Source organism: Centrocercus urophasianus, unplaced genomic scaffold (genome assembly GCF_019232065.1).
Source record: "Centrocercus urophasianus isolate 14NV4802_14NV808 unplaced genomic scaffold, USGS_Curo_1.0 seq_12, whole genome shotgun sequence".
Classification (NCBI taxonomy): Eukaryota; Metazoa; Chordata; class Aves; order Galliformes; family Phasianidae; genus Centrocercus; species Centrocercus urophasianus.
In genome coordinates, this window is record NW_024884364.1 from 53,787,363 (window position 1) to 53,808,290 (window position 20,928).

At 40.6% G+C, this 20,928-nt stretch overlaps 1 protein-coding gene across 1 annotated transcript; it reads right to left on the reverse strand.

Annotated features, from left to right (window-relative positions):
• Positions 1–1,573: 1,573 nt before the first annotated feature.
• On the reverse strand, positions 1,574–19,418 carry RP2 (RP2 activator of ARL3 GTPase). Its single transcript, XM_042810467.1, has 5 exons — positions 19,267–19,418; positions 11,212–11,877; positions 8,447–8,561; positions 7,250–7,335; positions 1,574–4,184 (listed from the first exon to the last, which is right to left on the reverse strand). The coding sequence occupies exons 1-5, from the start codon at positions 19,387–19,389 to the stop codon at positions 4,101–4,103; spliced, it is 1,074 nt and encodes a 357-aa protein (XP_042666401.1). The 5' UTR covers positions 19,390–19,418; the 3' UTR covers positions 1,574–4,100.
• Positions 19,419–20,928: the final 1,510 nt, after the last annotated feature.

The following is a 20,928-nucleotide window of genomic DNA, read 5'->3' on the forward strand; positions in this document are numbered from 1 at the left end:
GCAGTTTAACAAAGTGCTGCAGTCTACTTGTACCATCCTTCCCAAATCCAGGCTTTGGATTACTTACAATCAGCATTTATGCATAACTTTTAATACTGTCAGACTAGAATTTAGATGATTCAGACCAGGTTTAAACACACCTTGGAACAGCTGCTCCTGCAGACCTCCAAACAGTTACAGCAATCACCCTTATGGATTTAGGAGGTTTACTCATTCATTTGGAGGGGAAAAAAATGAAACAGAAACAGCACAAATGAGTCAATAAGGAACTGGAGAAGTCTTACAGTTTAGGAACGATTCAGGTATACACCTGGGCTGCTTCTAGATCTTAAAGGATTCAGTTCACTCCAGCTTTTATCTAATCTTTAGGAATAAAAGACTGGGGAATTGACGAATTCTACAAGACATTATCAGCAACAGTAATTTAAGTACACACTGAAAGCTGAATGCTATAAGAATAAAGCCTACATGATTAAAACTCATCATTTAAAAGAAGATAATCAGATACAGAGCTCCCTCAGAAGCATAAATCAGTAAAACTCATTTTTGCTCCTATTAGTCAGAAGGACTGAAGCACATATTTTGTAATACAAAGTTTCAAGCTCCTTTTTGGAATGGAAAATATTTGTCCCAGTTATATAAGTGCAGCCTGGTATGTGGATTACTTGTAAATCCACGCATTTTATGCATGACTATCTGGATACGACAAAAGAAAGTGGGTGACTTCCTAGCAATTGGAGCATCTGCTGGCTACTATTTGGGACTTGACTGGCAAACACTGTGAAAATGCTTAAGCTTTACTGCAACTCAGATACTACAATTAAAAAAGAAAAAAGATTAGCGGCAACTCAGATCCAAGCGAGGTGTAAGATTTTAATTGAACTGTAAACATGTGAAACAGCTGAGAGCAGAACAAAATCTTTTTAGTATTTAAAGCTTCCCAACTGATCTTGTTTCAACAGAAAAATGTATTGATACAGGACTTCTTAGCAAACATTTACGCTTCGTGGAAGTCACTCTAGACCATCTATGGCTGGAAAATTCTCTTTTCTGATCAATTTTAAGCTTTCAACTCTATTATTATAAACATCATGACCTGTTTTTGATGTGAGCACATCACTATCATCCACCCTGTATCCAAAGAGGTAATTACAGTTAGAAAGCACAGGACAAGCTGAAACAAAACAAATCAAACAAGCAAACGCCCAACCAACCACACGCACAACAGGGAGAAGTGCTTTAACAGTCTGCATCCACGTGTCTCTACAATTTGATATAAGAATATCTTCTGGCACATCTTATTATGCAAGAAGTAAAGTTAATCATATCCTCAGTGACTCTGGGGAAAAATCTCTGCTGTCAGAAATTTACCTTTCTGGAGGATGGATGACTGCACTGCTGTCAAAAATGCATCTTTTTCAGTGGATGGATGGCTGCAGAGGTAATGCCTATTTTCAATTAGCTCCAAATATCTGGCAACTCACACTCTGTGCTTAAACACTGAATTCTGTTTTAATATTTGATTATAATTTGCAATGATTTGCAATTTAAGAAACTCTTCCAAAACCCAGAGTTTACATTTGCAATGTTTATTATGAAATACATTCACAGTGCAACGCAAATTACACAAAAAGCTATACAAAAAACATACAAAAGACTACACGAAGCACGTACCATTCAGTAATGCATGCAATATCTGATATACTCTTAGTAAGGCTAGAAATGTCTTAACACCCATTAGCAAGAAATTGAAGTCAAAGATAAATAATTGGATTAAGAAACTCCTTCATTATTTAGGTTTTTAAAAATTAAAAACCCCTTTATGTTGCTTAGCATGCAAACAATGCAAAAGAAGCAACACCCTGCTCATTTCCAGCATGTAAAAAAGGTTTTCAATGTTTCAAGACAAGATTAATTTTCAATCACTCATTTTCTCCTTCATCAAAAATAGTCACAAAAAGCAATTCGGCACTTTGCTTCCTGATCAGGTCGAAAATACAGAAAACAACCTGTAACATACACATAATCACGTGTCAGCACATAAGATTAGAAACATTACGTGTAAAAGTTTAGAGATCAAGATGGTCCAATACAGGCAGTGCTCAGAGAAGTCACATAACGACTGTTTTGAAGTACATTACACAGCTTTATTCATATCAGAAAAATGCACTTGCAGTATGGACCCAGAATAATTCCAGCAGTATTCATTGATGAGTTGTGCTTTGTGCACAGACCTAAGGTTTGTAGCTACTTCCCATAGCCTCACCTCACCACATCATACAAAAAAATAAATCCTAGCTGGCTAAGAGCAAATAAGTGGCAATTTCTTCTACCAGTCAGATTTAGGTGGCAGTTTCATTTTATTTCACTCTATCGAATAATAACATTTTACAAGTGACATTTTTCTGACCTTCAGTATGCTAATGGTTTCGTGACTTCAGGAGATATCCTTCCTTATTTAATCTATGCATAACTTTAATGAGAGGTCCTAAGGACATATTCTCAATATCTAGTTTAAACTAAGGGCATGTATTTGCATAGTAGCAACAAAATGACAGCTCAGAACGTCTCTTGGGCATGACAGAATTATCAAAGAACCTGTTCTCCTGAAATTCATGTGCTAATTCTAAAAACAGCCAGCAAGAGGTGTGTATTCAGCCTCCCACTTGTGGGAGCTGTGAAATGGATGAACTGTGCATCTCAGCTGAAAAAAAGGGTTCAAGATTTTACTTTCAGAGGGACAGTGCTAATGAGGACATTATTGCTTTAGCATCTCAACACAGCCAAAGTGTGTTCAATTGATTATAAAGGCTGCATATACTGGCAACCCACAATTTTAATTAATAAATTCTGTTCTGTGCACTTGCATGCACAGCCTGTTCAAGAATCACAGAGGGCTTGTAAACCCAGAGATAAGCATTAAGTTCCTGCGGAAAAATCAGTGGGGAACTAACATGCTAAAAGAAATTAAGTAATCATATACTTGATAGTAGTAAAGATATGCATCCTAATAAGCACTATATAGAAATAAGCATCCTAATTGATAGCTATTCAAATAAATCCAAACTGACAGTAGCACTTCTTCAGTCCATTTTCTGAATCAATCTCTAAGCCCCACAGCAAAGAGTAATATTCTACAGCCAATTTTCAGGAGTACTTTTGAGAGTAGCCCCCTGCTCTCGAGTCTTAACAACGAAGAGCTTTCTTAATGCCATCAGAGCCCTTTCTCTGGTTCCTGGTTGCTGCACGTCCCTTGTAACAAGTAACAGTGTGCCAGTGTCATTACTCCCAGAGCTCAAGGGAATCTCAGGTACATCCCATATGTGGCATGGGAATACCAGAGGTAGATGCATCTCCAGAGACCCTGAAGGGACCTTAGAGCTCTTTAGAGCATTTTCAGCTGAGTACCCATGATCAGAGTTCACCTCAGAGCAAAGAGCCTAGCAAGTGCTCACTCACCAGACTGCTCATATGACAACTCTGCATAAATGCCCCTGCAAACAAATTTATTCAAAAAAGATGCCGAAGCAGAATAAAGCAGATGCACATTTTTTAAAGTCATGCTCTGTTTCTGAAAGAATGCTGCAAGAAAAGTCCATTTCAGACTAAGCTTTCAGAAGAACTCATCAAATACAATTTCCTCCCTGACCTGCAATGAAGACAAATACACATATAGGAAAGTTTTGAACAATGAGTGTCACAGGAATATACTTTGCTAATAAAGTGTCTAAATTAAACTTCACAATTATCGATGTATCAAATGTATGCCAGCATTGCACTTTTCATGTCTTCCATTAAATGCTGACAAGAAACATTCAAGCGTCAATAAAAGTTTAGAAATCACTGTAAAAACAAGTTAGTACAAAACCTCTGTGGTTTCTGAGCTGAAGTGTAAGTCTTGAGCACAATGCACACAAGGAGGTATGTTGTTTACTCCAGTTCAGGTAACGTGGTATTAAAACCATCAAGAGCTTTATAAAAGGAATGTATGAGAAATATAAATCCAAATGACAAAAATTCTCTGATACTACTGCAGTATTCAAACTAAGTGACATTCAAGTGCTGAGTCAAACCATACATGAACACTTCTGTGTTAGATCTCACATTCCCATCCGCATATCAGCAAAGTTGTAGAAGTTGTCTACATCTTGAGATGCTGATGCCTTGCTCTCCGACACAAAAACCTATTTCAGTAAACAAGGAAACAGTTATGCATCACTAATAAACAAGTTCAAGTAGTTTTTGCTTGTTTGGAGCTAATTATGACTTTATTTTTGCATTTCATGAGAGACCCAAATCTCTTGTTTTCCACTAAGGGTTGACAACAGAATCCTCTGAGCCCTGTCGTACCCTTTGTTATTGTGACTGATCTCAGCAGACTCAGGCTACCATTAAGCTTTCACACACAAAAAAACAAAGTTGGTAAGAACTCCCTTGCACTCTATTCCCAAAATCTTAGCTGCTTCTTTAGACAATTTTAGGTGTTTTATTTATTTATAATTAATTAGATTTGCATTTTGCAGAATTGATCAACACATGCAATTCCAAGGTCTAGGACAATCACCTTCAAGAATTTCCAGCAAATTAGCTACAAATGTCCCAGGCACCATTCAAATAGATCAGTGTAACAGACAGAAGGGCTGCAGAAGCTCATCAGTTTCTTCACATTCAACAGTCTCAACAAATAAAGGATACTTTCAATTAAAACACTTGAATTATTTCTACTTTTTATTCCTCCAGGGGAAATTCCCTCCCTCTTACCATATCATATGTGCTTGCGCAGCAAACAGCGACTCTGAAGTGCACTGAAAGTGTAAAAATGGGCTACTCCAGATAATCACACTCACACAGCACTACTCTTCTGCTTCACCTCTGAGTACCATGTCAACATAAACTATGACAGTTCCTTGAATTGGTTTACTCTAATATGGTTCAAGATGAATATCCTGTTATCCATCAACTTCTGATTTCAGAACAAAATTGTCTATTTCAAGTAGCTGCCTAGACTACTGCTTGCAAGCATAGTAGATTTCTGTTTGAAGGGACTTGACAACACCTACTATTTATCTGGCAGTTTGCTGGTGCAACAGCAATTTGTACCACAGTCACAATAGTCGAGTATGTTCTTTCAATATCCTTCCCTACCAGAATATTGCAATTTACATCTTGAAGAGGATTTTATAAGTGATGAGGCCAATGGATACTGCATGAAAGGCACACAGAGTGGAAAAAAGGGGAAAAAAAAAAGAAAAAAAGACAGATCCAGCAAGACCACACAAATCAGAAGTTCTGTTATGTGTGTATAGTGCAGAGGTCTCTTTGCAACACATTGTTTCTACTGAGCAGCTGTAAGACTTCTGTAGAAGACTTAAGACCAGCTGGTGCTACTGCTGATGATTTTTCTACCTGCACTAGAGTATCTCAACAGTTGTATTAGATCTAAATCAGAAACAAAAATTTGGCTAAATTAAAGGTACTAATGGATGAAGTAAATAAATTAATAATTTCGAAATGCAAGTGTAACTAGTTGCTTAAAAGCAGACTGATGTCCTTGCAAAACCTTACAGGATAAATGCCTTCCCAAGAGCTTTTGTCCCTGCTTTGTGATCAAGAATACCTATAATTCTTTCTGAGCACTGTAACAACTCTCAAGCTGTCCAAACGATAAAGGCAGCCAGCAGTGATGTGAAATCATTTTATAGAGCATTCCTGAACCTGCTGGTAGTAATAAGTCCAAAGTCTGCTATCCCTACGTTATTTCTAAATTATGACCTAAGAAAGATATATTTCCTAAAATGTATACTTGTGATATTCAAGTAGATGGAGATCCATACACAAACATAGCATTTATCTGATATTTGGGGGTTAAATTGTGTCTAAATAAAAGACCAATAGGAAGCCTGAAGTCTTGCTTCTCAATTCAGCCCAACAATTATTTACAAACTGAGGTAGGTTTTACTACAGAGCCAGTCTGTAAAAAGCAGATTTAAATCCAGGAGCAGGAAATAATTTCACATTTTGGAACCTGAAGAACAAAGATTACTTCAAAGTATGAAGTGCATAGTTTCTGATATCCCAGATCAGAGCATTCACTGTGTTATGACAACAGACACCAGTCAGTCTGGCAAGGAAAGTCTAAGTTTTTATTCGTTCTAATAATTAATATAACTTCAGCCTTTGAACAGAGAAACTGAGATCTAGAAGAATGAGCTAATTATGTACCCAGTATCAGCTTTGTTTGGTATGAAAAGAGAAAAATAAACCCAACAAACTAACTACATCAGAAACACCACAGTGATCTCCCAGTTAAAGAACTGATTTTTATGGTAAAATTTGCAGAGATGACTTTTGGGTCCCAAGAAAGAACCAGCAACATCATAGCTCTGCCTAGACTGCAGTCCTAGTATTTCCCAGACTAGGAGAACCCAAATTTAAACCTGCTACACATCAGGCTTTGCTCACACAATAGCAAACACAACAAAACCTTCAATCATTAGCTACATTGCAGATGACATTACAAGGCTGTTTTCCAGAATCTGGGCAGTCTAATTCCCTGAGCAATCCTTTTGAGATGAACTGAAAGACATCAAGGAGCTGTATGGACACTAAGTCCCAAAGACATTCCAGTCTTTCTTGCACAGTTTAAAAGCAAGGGGTTTGCCTCTCTCCTATTATCAGTAATACTGCTCCCTTGCAGAGCTCCAATTGTTTCCAGACACTTTCTCAAATCCACTGCCATTCAAAAAAAAGAAAAAAGAAAAAAGCAGACAGCAAGCAAAAAGGAGACACGGTATAAAGAAGGTACAGTAAAACAAGTTGACAGAAGAAAAAAGCAAATGCCTTTGAAGGAAGGCACACTGTAATATCCTTCAAAACAAAAGTAAATCTTGAGAAAATCTGGAATACTATTAAACTCTGACAAAGATGTGATACTGAAGTCTCCTTTATGAGGTTTTCTGCTCTATAAGTCTTGGAGCAGAGCTTTATCCTGTTTCAGGTGAAAATCCTTTTTTTAAACAATATGGGAATTTAGTACTTTCGTTAACGGGGCAATTTTTATTCCTTCCTGCAAGCAAGCTTGAGTTTTGAGCAAAACAAGCAAACAAAAACAAAACATGACTAGGATATTTAGATCATACCATTCAGGAACTTAAAAAGAAAATTCAGTACATCGAAACTACAGCTTGACTGTGAATTATGTTAGATGTCCTTTAACATTTTCTGCTAATAAAGCAAAACACCAGCTTACCTTGGTTCCATTAAAAACATCATTTACAGTGTTTTGACATCCTTCCACAGCACCATCTCCATTGAACTCCAAAGCAACGACTGGACCTAGAAGATCGTTTCATCTGGAATCAATACAACTTTTGAGTCTGGCATTAAAACATTACAGTTTTCATCCCTTAGGGAATGGTGAAGCTTACAAGAATCATTTCAATTTTTTGTCTGAGCAGCCATAATACAGAATTAAGAAACAGAAACACTTAACCATAGCTTAGAAGCACGATGTTATCTGTGCAGAAAATATCTGCAAATCCATGCTCATTTTTGCAGAGGCTCTAGCAGGTTTCCTGCTTTATTTCTTGAAAGACAGCAAAGGCACAGAAATGCTGCAGAGTGGAAGGCATCGTGCAAGTGAGTCAGATTCTACTGCTCACATAGTGAGCCATTTCACAGACATCTGCAGCACAACTGAGTCATTCAGGCATTTTTACCTCAGTACCAAGATAGCAAACAGTCTGATTTTCAGACTTGCTCTCACCCACCATTTTCAGATCCCCTTTCTCTGCTTTCATTCTGAAAGTGTTATTTCTTCCCACATAGGTGCAAAATAGCCCTTAGACTACTTTTGATCTGAAAAGCAGAACTTCTATCCTATTCCTGCAGTCAGCATCATGGACCGCTTACAGTACTGTGAAAAAAACTTCTCGTTGCTCCTAAGTTTGGGAGCACGTTTTGAGCTTCAGCACACAACAGATGGCAAGATGAAATTACTTCTATAGGAACAGATAATAACACGATTACAGTCAAATCAGCAAAAAAGTTTTTCAAGTACTCTGACAGAACACCGTTTATAAACAGGAATTGAACACTTGCCTGTTTGTACATTTGCTTTAATATCCATACTGAAACACTGAATATCTAGGTTCTTTACCTGCAATTGTGCTAAGCTAATAGATTTTTATTCCAGAAAGATGAGCCTCTGTTGATCAGCCCAGACCGATCTGTTTATGTCACAGCTCCTAAGTGAATTAGTTCACTTTGGATGCCTTCAGTTTTGACAGGTTCAGTGCCTAAATGAAGCTTCCAAACTTCATCTCAATGGGCTTTATAATTTTCTCCTTCATCCTTCCATTTTCTTCTCTTTCACCTTCTGCAGAACACCCCACTACCAGCTAGATTTCTGCACTAAGAAGAGAAACAAAACTGTGTATAATCTCACCTCTTTCAAGCAGTGGAATGAATTCTGATGCATGCTGTTGGAAAACTCTCTGAGCATCCTCTGCTTTCATTGAGACTTCTTTGGTCTGTACCAGCTGAAAGCCTTTGGCAGTCATCTATTAACAGATAAAGTGTTCAAGCTAAAATGTTTCTCAGGCATGCAGCTCAACTTTAGTCTATTCCAGTGTAGACTGAATACTCATTTCCCATATACATTAAACCACAGAATAAAAAGACCCTTTTTACTCTTTTCAAAGACCATTTGCTTTTTCTGCACTTCTGTTTATTTCCATTCCATTCATCCAGATTTTATTCTTTGCTCTAGTGCACCTACAGGGGTAGGTGTGAATTTTGGTTTTACGTTATGGCCTAAGGTTGTAGTTTTTTCCACAGTCTCTCACAAGCTGAAACTAACAGGAGTTAAAAGCATTCAGCATCCGGAGTCAAGCAGTTTGTTCTCCTTAGACTGTAATAAAAAATAAGCTCAAATGCTTATCTATCTGCTGCTGAAGTTTTCCATTTTGGGAAAAAAAAAAAAGTTACAAGCTCTCAAACACACACAGCTCTTTACTCCAAACCCAGCAGAGATACTGAAGGTACATTGTCCTGGTTTTGATTGAGACACAGCTATTTTATTCACAGAAGAAATCTGGTGAGATACTTGGCTTTAGGAGAAAAACGATGTTTGTAACACATCAGTGCTTCCAGTTGTTGCTGAGCAGCGCCGCACAGAGCCAAGGATGTTTTGGTTTCTCAGCTTCTCATACTGCCACGACCAGTGAGGGGCATTGAGGGGACCCAAGGAGCTGGGAGGGGGGAGAACCAGGGACAACTGACCTAAACTGGCCAAAGGGACATTCCATATCATATGACAACATGTAAAAGAGCTGTAAAACTGAAGGGAATTAGCTGGGGGGCAGCTGCTAACCAGAGGCTATCTGGGCATTGGTGAGCGGGTGGTGAGGAATTGCTTGTGCATCACTTGTTTTATGCTTGCATATATTTATTTTTGGCTCCCAAATGTGAAATAATTCAAGAGTTGTCACGATTGTACCCAGTTGAGCTGGTGCTAGGAGTGAATGGAAGAATATGGGCAAAAGCAAAAACAGGTCAACAGACTTTAATGATAGTAAATACTTCAGAAACCTGTGAGTACATGACTGCAGAGCAGAGCAAACAAGTACTTGCTGAACTGCCAGGGAATTGAGTAAAAAAAACCCAAAACCTTGAGAATCTGTGATAACTGCAGGACATACATCACTAATATTATTTTTCCCCCTCCCTCCTTCCTTTTCTGTCCTAGTAAATAGCTTTTATCTCAACCTATGAGCTCTACTTTGCTGTTTGTTTGTTTTCTCTGATTCTCTCCCCCATCCCACTTGGCTGGCAGGGGGAACAAACAGCTGTGGGGTGCCTAGCTATTTGCTGGGTTAAAACCACAACACGCATGCGAAAGAAACAACTATATTTATACATCCAAAACATACATTAAATCTACAGACTAGTAAGATTTCCCCAGCACTTCACTAAGTAGTCTTTTACATTCTTCTTAACTCTTCTTTGTAAAGAGAGACTATCAGGGGAGAACACACCTAATACCTTCTTTACTGTAGCTAATCATTCTTCAGAAAAAATACCCCCTTACTTATCTGTGTTCACTGAAGTAACTGTTAGTAACTCAGTTCCTGATAGGGATGGGGGCAGGTGCTTTAGGGAAACACCCTAAAGCTTTTTCTCTTTTTTTTCCTTGTAGTTAAAAATTGAAAGAAAGAACTCCATCATTTGTTTGGTTGCTCATACAACACTAAGATCAGCAACTTTTGCAGATACCTCTCTCAAGCTGTAAGCTGTAATTCACTTATTGGCTCTGCTCTGTCATCCCTGGCACTCCAGAATGCTAAAAGCAGCCAGCCACTCCCAGATTTTAGCCCAGTGAAGACCAAACTCAGCCAAGCATAGGAGCTCCTGCCTTACAAAAAAAAAAAAAAAAAAAAAAAAAAAAAAAGACAGCACCAGCTATTTAAATAATCAAAGACAGCTGACCAGTTGTAACAAATACTCCTTGAATTGAATTTTCCAGCAAAAAATTCCAACACTGGATGGTAAGGGCAGGGGATAGATAACATTTAGCATGTTATTTTTAAAAGTCTCTGTTAGTGCTGGCAAAGCTTTCAGGGCAAATTGCCTTGATAGATTTTGGGGGCAATAAGTTAACAAGTTTATTGACTATCTCCTTTCACAAGCATTGACAACCACTTATTCTATACTTCGCCAAGTTCATTGATGAACTACACATTTTCCTCAGTGTAGGTTTGGTGTGCTGTACTGGAAAAATACACTGGAATGATTAAAGAACAGGTGTGCCAATACAGGACATTAGTTGTAACCTAACTCACACAGAGAGTGGTGACACACAGGAACAGGTTGCCTAAGGAGGCTGTGGATGCCCCATCCCTGGAGGCATTCAAGGCCAGGCTGGATGTGGCTCTGGGCAGCCTGGTCTGGTGGCTGGTGACCCTGCACATAGCAGGGGGTTGAAACTAGATGGTCATTGCGGTCCTTTTCAACCCAGGCCATTCTATGATAACTGTTTGATCAGGATGAGTTCCATTATCTTATCTTGCTTCAAGGTTTTAACATGCAGTTGATTAATACGGTTAGCAGGCAGGCAGAACCTCAGCATTCTCTCTTCAATAAGCACCAAGGCTATCCAGAGAAAGTTCAATTAGAAATTCATAAAGTTGAACAGAGAAAAAGGTCACTTACCTCATCAATTAGCTTTCTGGCATTCGCAGTTGTGTAGTCACCAGCAAAAAACACAGCCAAACACGATTCATCACTGCTCTTCTGTCTCTGCCCTCGAGTTATTGGTATTATGCTCTTCATAGCATCTGTAGAAATTCTGACAGCTTTCAGCTCTTCAGAATTTGGCAGAGGAACATAATCTTGAACCACAGCATTTTCAGGCAAAAGGCCCCAGTTGTTTTCTCCCGACACAGGAGTAAAGTCATGGATCTTGCTCCATGTGTTATTGAAGATACTCAGTCCAGCATCTTTAAACTGTAAAGCAAGCTCAGGATAATAGTACTGGAAACAACCAAATTTCATACCTGTGGAGGACTCAATAATAGGTTGGGTGGCACAGCACAAGAATACCTCCAGCTTTCTGCAGTCCCGAGTACGAAACTGTTGGCAGGCTACTATGCATTTGCAATCCTTGCAATCACGGAAAAACACACTGCCTTTTATTGGTCCTAAAAAGATTTGGCAGTTTACACAGTCATCGACAGTGATTGTGGCAGAATGGTCAAATATGTAGATAGTACAGTTCTCACAGTCCTGAATGACAAATTGTTGTCCTGCTACTTTTCCAGGGAGTCGACCCACAGTTTCATCCTTCAGTCCAGAAAAAGTGTAATCTTTCGGATCAACCTGAAGGAGAAAGGAAAGAAAGCACATGAAAGTCTTCACGTACAGATGATGTTATAATGCCAAATGTTAATTGATTTGGATTATCTGAGATATTACAGATCTGTACAGGATAACTTGCCAAAAAACTTCAAAGAACAGATATCAGAGTGATGAAAGATGCTTTTTAACTAGGCTACTGGAACACATAGTATTGAGGCACAACAGAGAGCCGAAACTAAACTCCAGGACAACAACAAACAAACAAACCTCACCACAACTAAGTTTGTTCTTTAGAAAGGAAATGGGAGCGGGTTCTAAACTGTTTCTACAGGAAAGATGGTCCTGAGGATTATGGTAATAACAGTAATAAATGAATTGGCCAACAGCATTAAAGATTCATAAAGCTGGGAAGACACAGTACTTCCTTTTCAAGTAGCCTGCTTGCTCTTATGTTACCACTCCTCAACACACTGCAAGAAAACATTGCTGCTTTCAAGCAGCATCTCCATCATTATGTTTGCAAACAACAAAGAGCTTGCTTATCCATGCCACAGCATTACCTTGTGCTAACAACTCCAGCTACATGCAACAAGCAAAGAGCAATAAGCAACAAAATGCAATAAGCAACAAGCAAAGATTGGCAGTGCTGGCACAAGGGTCATGTTTACAGACCTCTCCTCCTCCACTCTCCAGCATTCTTCTGCTGCAAGAGAAACTGTGGCCCTCCCCAGCAGCCCGTGCTGCAGAGCAGTGACTGAGGAGCCACGCAGTGACAAGGACGGTACCTGATGCAGCTGGGCTGCATGAATAATACAGCAGCTGCAGCCAGAACACTGAAGGAAATCTGAGCTGCATTCCTCCTAGTTACATGACAGTCAAGGCAACTGTGCTTTCCCAGAGCAAATTCTACTCTGCCCTCTTGTGAAAGCTTATTAAAATAGCACTGAAAGGAAACAAGTACCTGAACTATTCTAACACCAGATCACTTCCCAGAACTGCCATTTCAGTCCAAAGGCCTTAAAGCTTGCTGTACTGCAGGCAATGATAAAGCAGTACAGCAGGCCCTGGACAGCTCAACTGGCAAGAAATTCCCCCTCCCCACTATTCTGAACATTCACAGAAGATTAGAGACCAGAAAAAAGTCTCTGGTTTCTAAAACCACAAGCAAGAAAGTGCATGTGTCATGGACATGCACTAAAGCAGCTTAGTCTAGATAGGTTTTTCCTGAAATAGCTCCTGGAAGCCACATATGTCTACTAACAAAGTGTGCTCTTACATACATCGTAACAGAATTCCTGACACAAAATTAAGTTTGCAGCCAATGAACTTTCTCCATGGATATGAACTCCCAGTAAGCACTTTTCAGCCAAATTCAATATTGCTAGCACAAACCTGGGACAGGGAGGTGGAAGAGTTACAGACAGAACTGGAAGGTTCAAAGTAAAGGCATCACAGCACAGAGCCACACCACGTGATTAAGATTCAAACTCCCTAAGATCTTGCACAAGACTCGTGTAACGTTACTTATCTGATCCACTGAGCATTCCCAAGGCACCGAGAGAACTGAAGTATCAGCACTGCTTTTGGACACATTCTTCCCCAGCATCTGCTAGAGCGTTCATGGATGGATGTGCATGTGTCTAATATGTACAAACATAAATATTTATTTATAGCCTTGGGAGTGGCAGTGCCTTGTAACTGAAACAGAGGAACGGTTACTTCCCTTACAAAGGAGAAGTTCAAAGTTCCCAGAACTGGCAGCTTTTTTAGAAACATCACACCTACTGTGCCCTTCTAAACAAGCCTCTTCTAAATGCCTCGGAGACTGTATTTGTTTGTCCAACATTAAGTGCTCACAAAGATCTGTGAAACAACTTTCCTTTACTATTTTAATTAGGCCTAAGTGTATAACACTGGTTTGTCAGATAATCCTCAGGTTACAGAATCTCAGATGAGAGCACTTGAGAAAGAGTAGCATTGAGTTCAATGATGTTCTGTATTAATTTAGATTGAGCAACAAAATCAGCTGATCTCCATATTCAAGAGCTCAATTTTGTTTCCCTAATGTGAATTAACAGTTGTGTGCTGATGTAATTCTTAGCTCTAAGTTTGTTCACCACTGTAGGGAGTTGGATGATTTCTTTTAATTCCACTTGGCAGTTTTCTTTTTCAAAGACCAGAAATATTTATTGACTAAACAACCATCGGAACCAGAGGGACTGAATGAAATAGACCTCAGCACTCCCCCTGCCATGCTGGGTTTCTGCCCTTGGGAGCAGTCAGTAACCCAAGAGGCCATAGCACATCTGAGTATTTCAATTCCCTTGGATAAAAGAAAAGCCTTAGAAAAAATATCAGGGCTGGATTATAATTTTAAGAACACATCCAACATCCGTTTATGTCCTTATCACTGAGCTTCATGCTTAACTGTCCTCAGGTGTACAGGTATCACCATGAGGTTAATACTCCACTAACTCACCTTCCTTCCCCTGAGACAGACTGCACTAATTGCTTAAGTTCCACCTCTACAGCTAAAAAGCAGGCTAGGAAAAACACAGGCAACAGAAGATAGCATTTAAAGACTTGCACGGTGAGAACCAGAGATATGTAGATTCTCTACCTACTTATCTGGTACAACTTTGTTGTAGAATCTTATGCACATGACAAGCTAGCAATAGAAAAATCAAGTTGGATAATTCACCTACTTATCCTTCACATGTGTATAAAGCTTCAAAGAATTGAAGCAGCTGTATATAGTTTTGAAAGCCCTTTTCTCCAGATTGGTATCATTCCAAACAACCACAGTATTTATAGGTGCAAGTTTTAATGCTTTCAGCTGAATTTAAAGAGTTTTAGAATAGAGAGTTCTGCATTAACAGGTATAAGCACAGCTCAAGAATTGAAAACTTCTAGTCCAAGTGCTATGAGTAGGCTCAGGAATCATTCTGTAAAGTAACCTAAAATAATTAGTTATGATGACCAAAAAAAAAAATCCCTGCTTACTCAATAGCTTTTCTCCTTAACAAAAAACCAGAAGTCTCATCTGTAGTCATTGGAAACAATAGTGCTGATAAGTCTATTACAAAGGACTGGAGAACATGTAAAGCAGTGATTACAAGGCACGGAGAAAGAAGTGGTGACAAGCAAAAGTTTGCCATGAATGCTCTGAACTCCAGTAAGTTCTGCAGCAGCAAGTAACACTGTAGTATGCAGCTTTTCCTACTGTGAACAACTGTCTTGCAAGAAGGCCAGAGGCCAGGAAGGCAGATGAAGTTATCTCCCTTCAGCCCTGGCAGCTCCCACTTGGAAGACTGAGAGGTACCAGATACTCACAGTTTTCAGTGCTAGCTGTACCTGAAATCACCAAGGTCCCCAACAGCTTCTTCCTGGTTCATGATCTAAGAAGACTTTTCTAAGAAGCCTGGTCGATCAGGAAAGGAGTCTTAGTCAGCAATGATTGCCCACTACTAATAAGGAGGCAGAGCAGTCTTTAATGGATTGTGGCTCTCCCCTAGTGACTTGTACATAGCCTGCAAAACAGTGACTTTGAAGTCTGTCAAAACCACTCACACAAAGATCTTCTTTTAAATATCGCTCTCAAAAATCACTTCCTACCTTTCTAAATTATAACAAACGATATTTCCGTTACAAATTTATGTACAATTAAGAGTATGTGAGAATTGGCTGCTGACACAGTGACATCAAAAGCTGCAGTTATAGGGCAGGCACACAGACTTAAGAAGATTTATGTGCTATTTTTGTCAATAGGGGAATTAACAGAAAGGAAGCAAAAGAAGTGCATTCCAGGCCCAGGCAATTCCTCGCATTCAGATTTAAATGGGATTGGTGCCCTTCAGCACTGAATTGCAACATCCACTGGAGAAAGCGTTTGTTCAAGTTACTCACCTCTGCCTGACTTCCAGGTTCCCAGCAGTAACAAAAGCTGGAAAGAAGGACAATATCTGCAGATTCTAACCACTGTCATGCAGTTTTTCATCTTGAAGCATCTCCTGTACACCTTGACTTTAAACGCAACCAATATAACAGCCAAAAGATATGTTTCATTCTATTCTTCAGAATCCCTCCCTTCTTACAGAGGACCAATAATAGCACTGAAGAGACACTGGCAGACTTGTCTGAACAACAAACTGCTGCCAGATGCTGCAGATAGGAAAAAGAAAGGAAAAAAAAAAAGAAAAAGAAAAAAAAAAAGCTAGAACACACTTTCATCAGCCTTAAATGAAGGTGTTATTTAATATTAACCTGTTGACTTCCTCAGTTGGTAGATTACATTTTGAGAAACATAGCAGTAGTTTTTCCGGTGCACTGAAAAGCCTAATATGTCAGAGTATCTGATCTGAGCATGAGATCTCAGGACACCACCTCCCACTGCTTAGTAACAGACAAATCAAAAAGGTTAAAGTGATTTCATATTTGTTCAAAAATAAAATATAAAAACGTTATGTGAAAGAGATGTAGACAATGCAAGCAGACCTTATCAGCTCAGACCATTCCAGCAGAATCACCAAATGTGAAGTAACTAACACAAAACTACGACTCATGTGGCAAGTTAAAGACCTGTTCGTGAGGTTTTCTTCTTTGATTATGGTTTGATTTTTTGTTTGTCTGTTTCTGGGGGCTTTATTTTTGTGTATGTATGTCCGATTTTGTTTTAAACTGTTTGAATTCAACTACTAGAGCCTGACAGTTACTATCATTATATGTTTCCTACCAAATGCAGCACTTCATCTGCAAGTCAATTGGCACAAAAGAAAATGTTCTCGGTAGGAAAGTCCACCTAAGTTTTGAACGTAATTGAAATCATAACTCATCTAATCTTACTTCTTTGAGGATGAGAAATAACAGCAAAAAGAAAAACCTCAGTTGCTTGTGTTTCCCCTCTTCACGGAGGAGATCACAGCACATAGTTGCATCAGCCATCTCAAAATATAAAACCCCAGTTCTTGTCTGTACGTATCCATGTTTTGCCAATGCTGTAGTTATTATTCTGGTCCTGTGTGCCAATGCTGTTTAGTCACTCAGAACATAGAAAGGTAGGAAAGGAAAAGGGAGACCAAGAACAGGAGGGCAATCTTATGTTGTAGATGAAATCATAGCTGAAGGCCGAGGAGATTCAGGCATCACCAAGTTCCTCTTCTGCATTTGGTCAGGAAGGGATACGACAAGCCTGCAGAATGTTAAGTAGTGATAACACTCTGTAATAAGCCGTGCACTGCTTATTTATCTGGAATCCCATAGAAGAAAGAAATAGAACACTTTTTGTTTTCAGGATAAGCTCATCCTTTGATTCTTCTTCTGCACCATAAGTAATCTTCACATAGTTCTCCAAATCCAGAGGTCAGCAAACATTACAGAGATCCCAGCAGATTTATGATGCAATCTGAATTTGATTAATTTTTAACCATCTGAAATACATAGACTTCTGTTCCCTTTTAAATAAGAGCACATACAAATCTGAAAAGGCCCTTCAAATTCATGTCTTTCCTTACTTTTAAGTAATCTATCAGCAGCTCATAGCATTTCATGTTTAGTTTTCTACCACATGGCCCATTTTCAGGGCTGCTACACTGGAGTTATATGGTCACAAAGTCTTTGTCATGCTACTCTTTAGCTACATAATACCAACAGTAATCTTCTTTTGCCAGAAGAACACAATTAAGATAGCCTACACTGCGCTGTGCTTCAGAAGTGGAAGAAACAACTTTGCTGGAAGAACTGCTCAAGTTCAGAGCTTCTGCCAGCACGGCTGTCAGCTAGCAATCGCCTCGTTTCGCATCCCTGTACAGACAATCATGCACACAAGAGTGCCTAGGTTGCACTGCCTACAGTAAGTATGCCAGCATAGCCTGAATTAATAGGAAGCCAACTGGAGCCTCTGAGCAGCAAGATTTATCCATCTCTAAGAATGTTCAGATATCCTGCACAGACTGTAGGCATTTGCACTCTGCTTGCAGAACTGCACTACACAACTGGAACAGCATCACTGTGCGTAATAGCTTGAAATTAGAACACACTTCACACCTAACACATTCATATTAAAAGTAACAGGAAATGCTAATGGCTTTTAAAGTTCATATTTCTGACCGAGTTACTGTTTCCAGAACACAAATTTGATGCATTCGATGATCAAAGAACCCTAATGCCTCAAATTTTCCAATTGCCACCAATCAAACTTTGCATACAAATACAAATTGTGAAATGAATAAGTATACTTATGTGTGCTGCGTCAAAAAATGAAGCAGCAATAGAGAATTGGATAATTGGTCTGAGAGAATACCTAACACTACCACATGAACACTGACATGGTAACACTTAACACAAACTGTGATCAACAAATACAGTGCAGAAAGAGCTCAGCATTCCCTTGCCTAAAAGCAAGCATCTCAGCTCTGCTCTCCTGGCTTAACATACCAAGCATATACTTAGAGACCAATGAAAAGTAATGTTGCAGGGAGCAAGAGAAATGGGCTGGAACGTGACATAAATGTTCTTGAGCTGCGCTGTACCAAATTAAGCAGCTACTCTTCCGCAGTTCAGTAGAACAGCCCAAACTCACTGATTCCTCCAGTTTTTCAGAGTATTACATACAAAGAGGAAGTTATATACGCAATACATGACATACTTCCCCCAGTGAGACAGCTTGTTTGCACTGTAAAACCTCATCTGTTCCCTCCAGCCTACTTCCCACATGCTAACAATCACCTCCACAGCAACAAGGTTCGTTGTCCTCCCAAGTCCAGCATGTCTGCGTGCCAGTTTTCCACACAGCTCCACAAGTTAGTGCCATTTGAATAAAACAGTGTGTAGAAAAGCTCATACGAATTAACCTTTAGCTGACGAATTTACTCTATGATTAGGTCATACGGTTTCAAATGCTCATTTAATCACGTACTTTGGCACTCGCTCACCCTACTCACTACAGGACAGGTTCTCAGCACAGCCCTCTCCCCATAAGAAGTCTCCACAAGCACCCTCCAGCCAGACAGAGCAACGAGCCCAGCACAGGTCAGCCCTCTTTATCCCCAGGATCCGATCCCTCCAGGTTACACGCACAGTCCCTCGGCTCATCTCCAGCACAGCTTTTTCTTAATCCACTTGAAAGACTTAGGAGCAACCCCGGAGCACCTCGCCAAGTTTAGAAACACAAGCGAGCCTAAGCACGAGTTACAGCTAACATGAGTTCACGCATCTTTTTGTCACTTGTACCACAAGGCCTAAAGGTCCGACAGCCCCAACGATCGAAGCTCACACCGAACCGACAGCGCATTCTCACTCCGCCCCGCTCTCGCTAACGGGACGGGCTGCCTCGCGGCGAATACGAAGCCAAGGCTGCCGGCACACTGCCTGACAGGAAACCGCTTTCCGCTCGCCCTCCCCGCCGCCCCGTACCTTGGCTCGCTGGTCCCAGCTGTACTGCGGCGCCTTCTCCTCACCGGCCTCCGACTCTTGGCTGGCTCCTTGCTGCTGCCCGCTCTGCGCCGGCTTCCTGCGCTTGGAGAAGAAGCAGCCCATGGCACCGGCGCCGCCGCCTCGGCAACCGAAAACCGCCGCGCGCTACAGCCGCCCCGCTGGCGCCGCCCGGCCCGGCCCGCGGGGAGAGGCCGTGCGGGACCGAGCGCCAGCGCAGCGCCTCGCCGCCCCGCCCCGCCCCGCTTCCGGCTTCCCCGCCCGCCTCCGTCTCCCGTAGCGACGGCGACAGCTGGCGGCCCGGAGGGGCGGGGAAATTTCTGTCTGGAGGCTGTACCGTCATTTCGAAACGTTTTCTCCCGGGTTTCACGGAGCGGAATATCCCGAGGCGGAAGGGACCCACAAAGATCACCGAGACCAAACCCTGGCCCCACACAGGACCACCCAGAATTCAAACCCTGTGTCTTCTAGCAATATCCAAACGTTCCTTGAACTCCTTTGCCGTACCCACCGCCCTCTGGTCTGGTGAGGAGCCTTTCCTTAACTCTCCCATACTGCGGGGAAGTATTCTTGCCTGCGCCCAGGCCAGCAGACCCACAGGGCAGAAGTGGCTGTTAAGGCAGGGGGTGACGGATGTCCTTTTGGTGGTGGCTCTATCACCAAACCTTGTGCTCAGCAGGTTTGTTGCCTGCCCTGAGTTTTGGGTGCTACATCCATCTGTGTGTACCTGCGATACTGACAGCACCATCAGTCTCTGTGATCTTTTGGTAAGCAGGTTCCCCTTCTGTACATCTGCTTAAAAATCTGTAATCACTTTTAGACAGAAGAAATAATAGTATTTGATGCCTTTTTGAGAAAAGCTGAAATACCACCATCTACATAAAAACTAGAACTACATAACCAGAAGGTTGCTGCCTCACATCAATCTGTCATAACAGAGGACTTCATAGTCCCCACGAGTAGAGACCACTTCACTGTGCTGAGAAACAGCTGGCTCTGCAATGGAAATACCTCATCACTGATGTCAGTACCATTTCAAAAGGTTTTTAAATGCAAGAGAAGAAAGTAACTCCTGCATTTGCCTTGCATTTGCTGTAATGTAAATTAGAGCTAGGATTTCCCACACTATCATGACCAATATTCTTGCCTTGCAAAATCATCAGTCCCACAAGAAGTCAGGGGTTTATATGGCTACAGCAGATTGGGACATGCCTTAGGTTTTATCGCCAAACCTCCAGGCTGTTTCCTGACACCAAAACACCAGGATATTTCTTCCAGACCAATTTAATATGACTTACAAGCACATGACTTCTTCAGAAATTGCAAATGCCCAGCACAGTTCTTCATTCTCCATTCATACGCCAGGCAGACTCAACCCTCTTGGCCTGTGAGATTTGATACAATCATAGCCTGAAGTGTAGTAATGTAAGATTGCAATAACACTGTAGTCACTACCAAACATTATTATACTTACTTTAATTTCAACAAACTGCCGTAATTAGTGACTTCCCTCCTGGGGATGTTATGAAATATACCTAATTACACTGTAATACGGAGCTTTCTGATCCCCGGCTAGCAGTTTCTAGGTAACTGAAAAATAAGGCATTTTCATTGTAGAGTTTATGTCATAAAAGATTTGGTGCA

Coding starts and splice junctions, on each gene's coding strand:
- RP2 (XM_042810467.1), bottom strand. CDS start 19,389: ATGGGCTGCTTCTTCTCCAAGCGCAGGAAGCCGGCGCAGAGCGGGCAG. Junction 11,878..19,266: donor GCTGGGACCAGCGAGCCAAG/GTACGGGGCGGC, acceptor TTTCTCCTTCAG/GTTGATCCGAAAGATTACAC. Junction 4,185..7,249: donor ATGTTTTTAATGGAACCAAG/GTAAGCTGGTGT, acceptor TTACTGAAATAG/GTTTTTGTGTCGGAGAGCAA.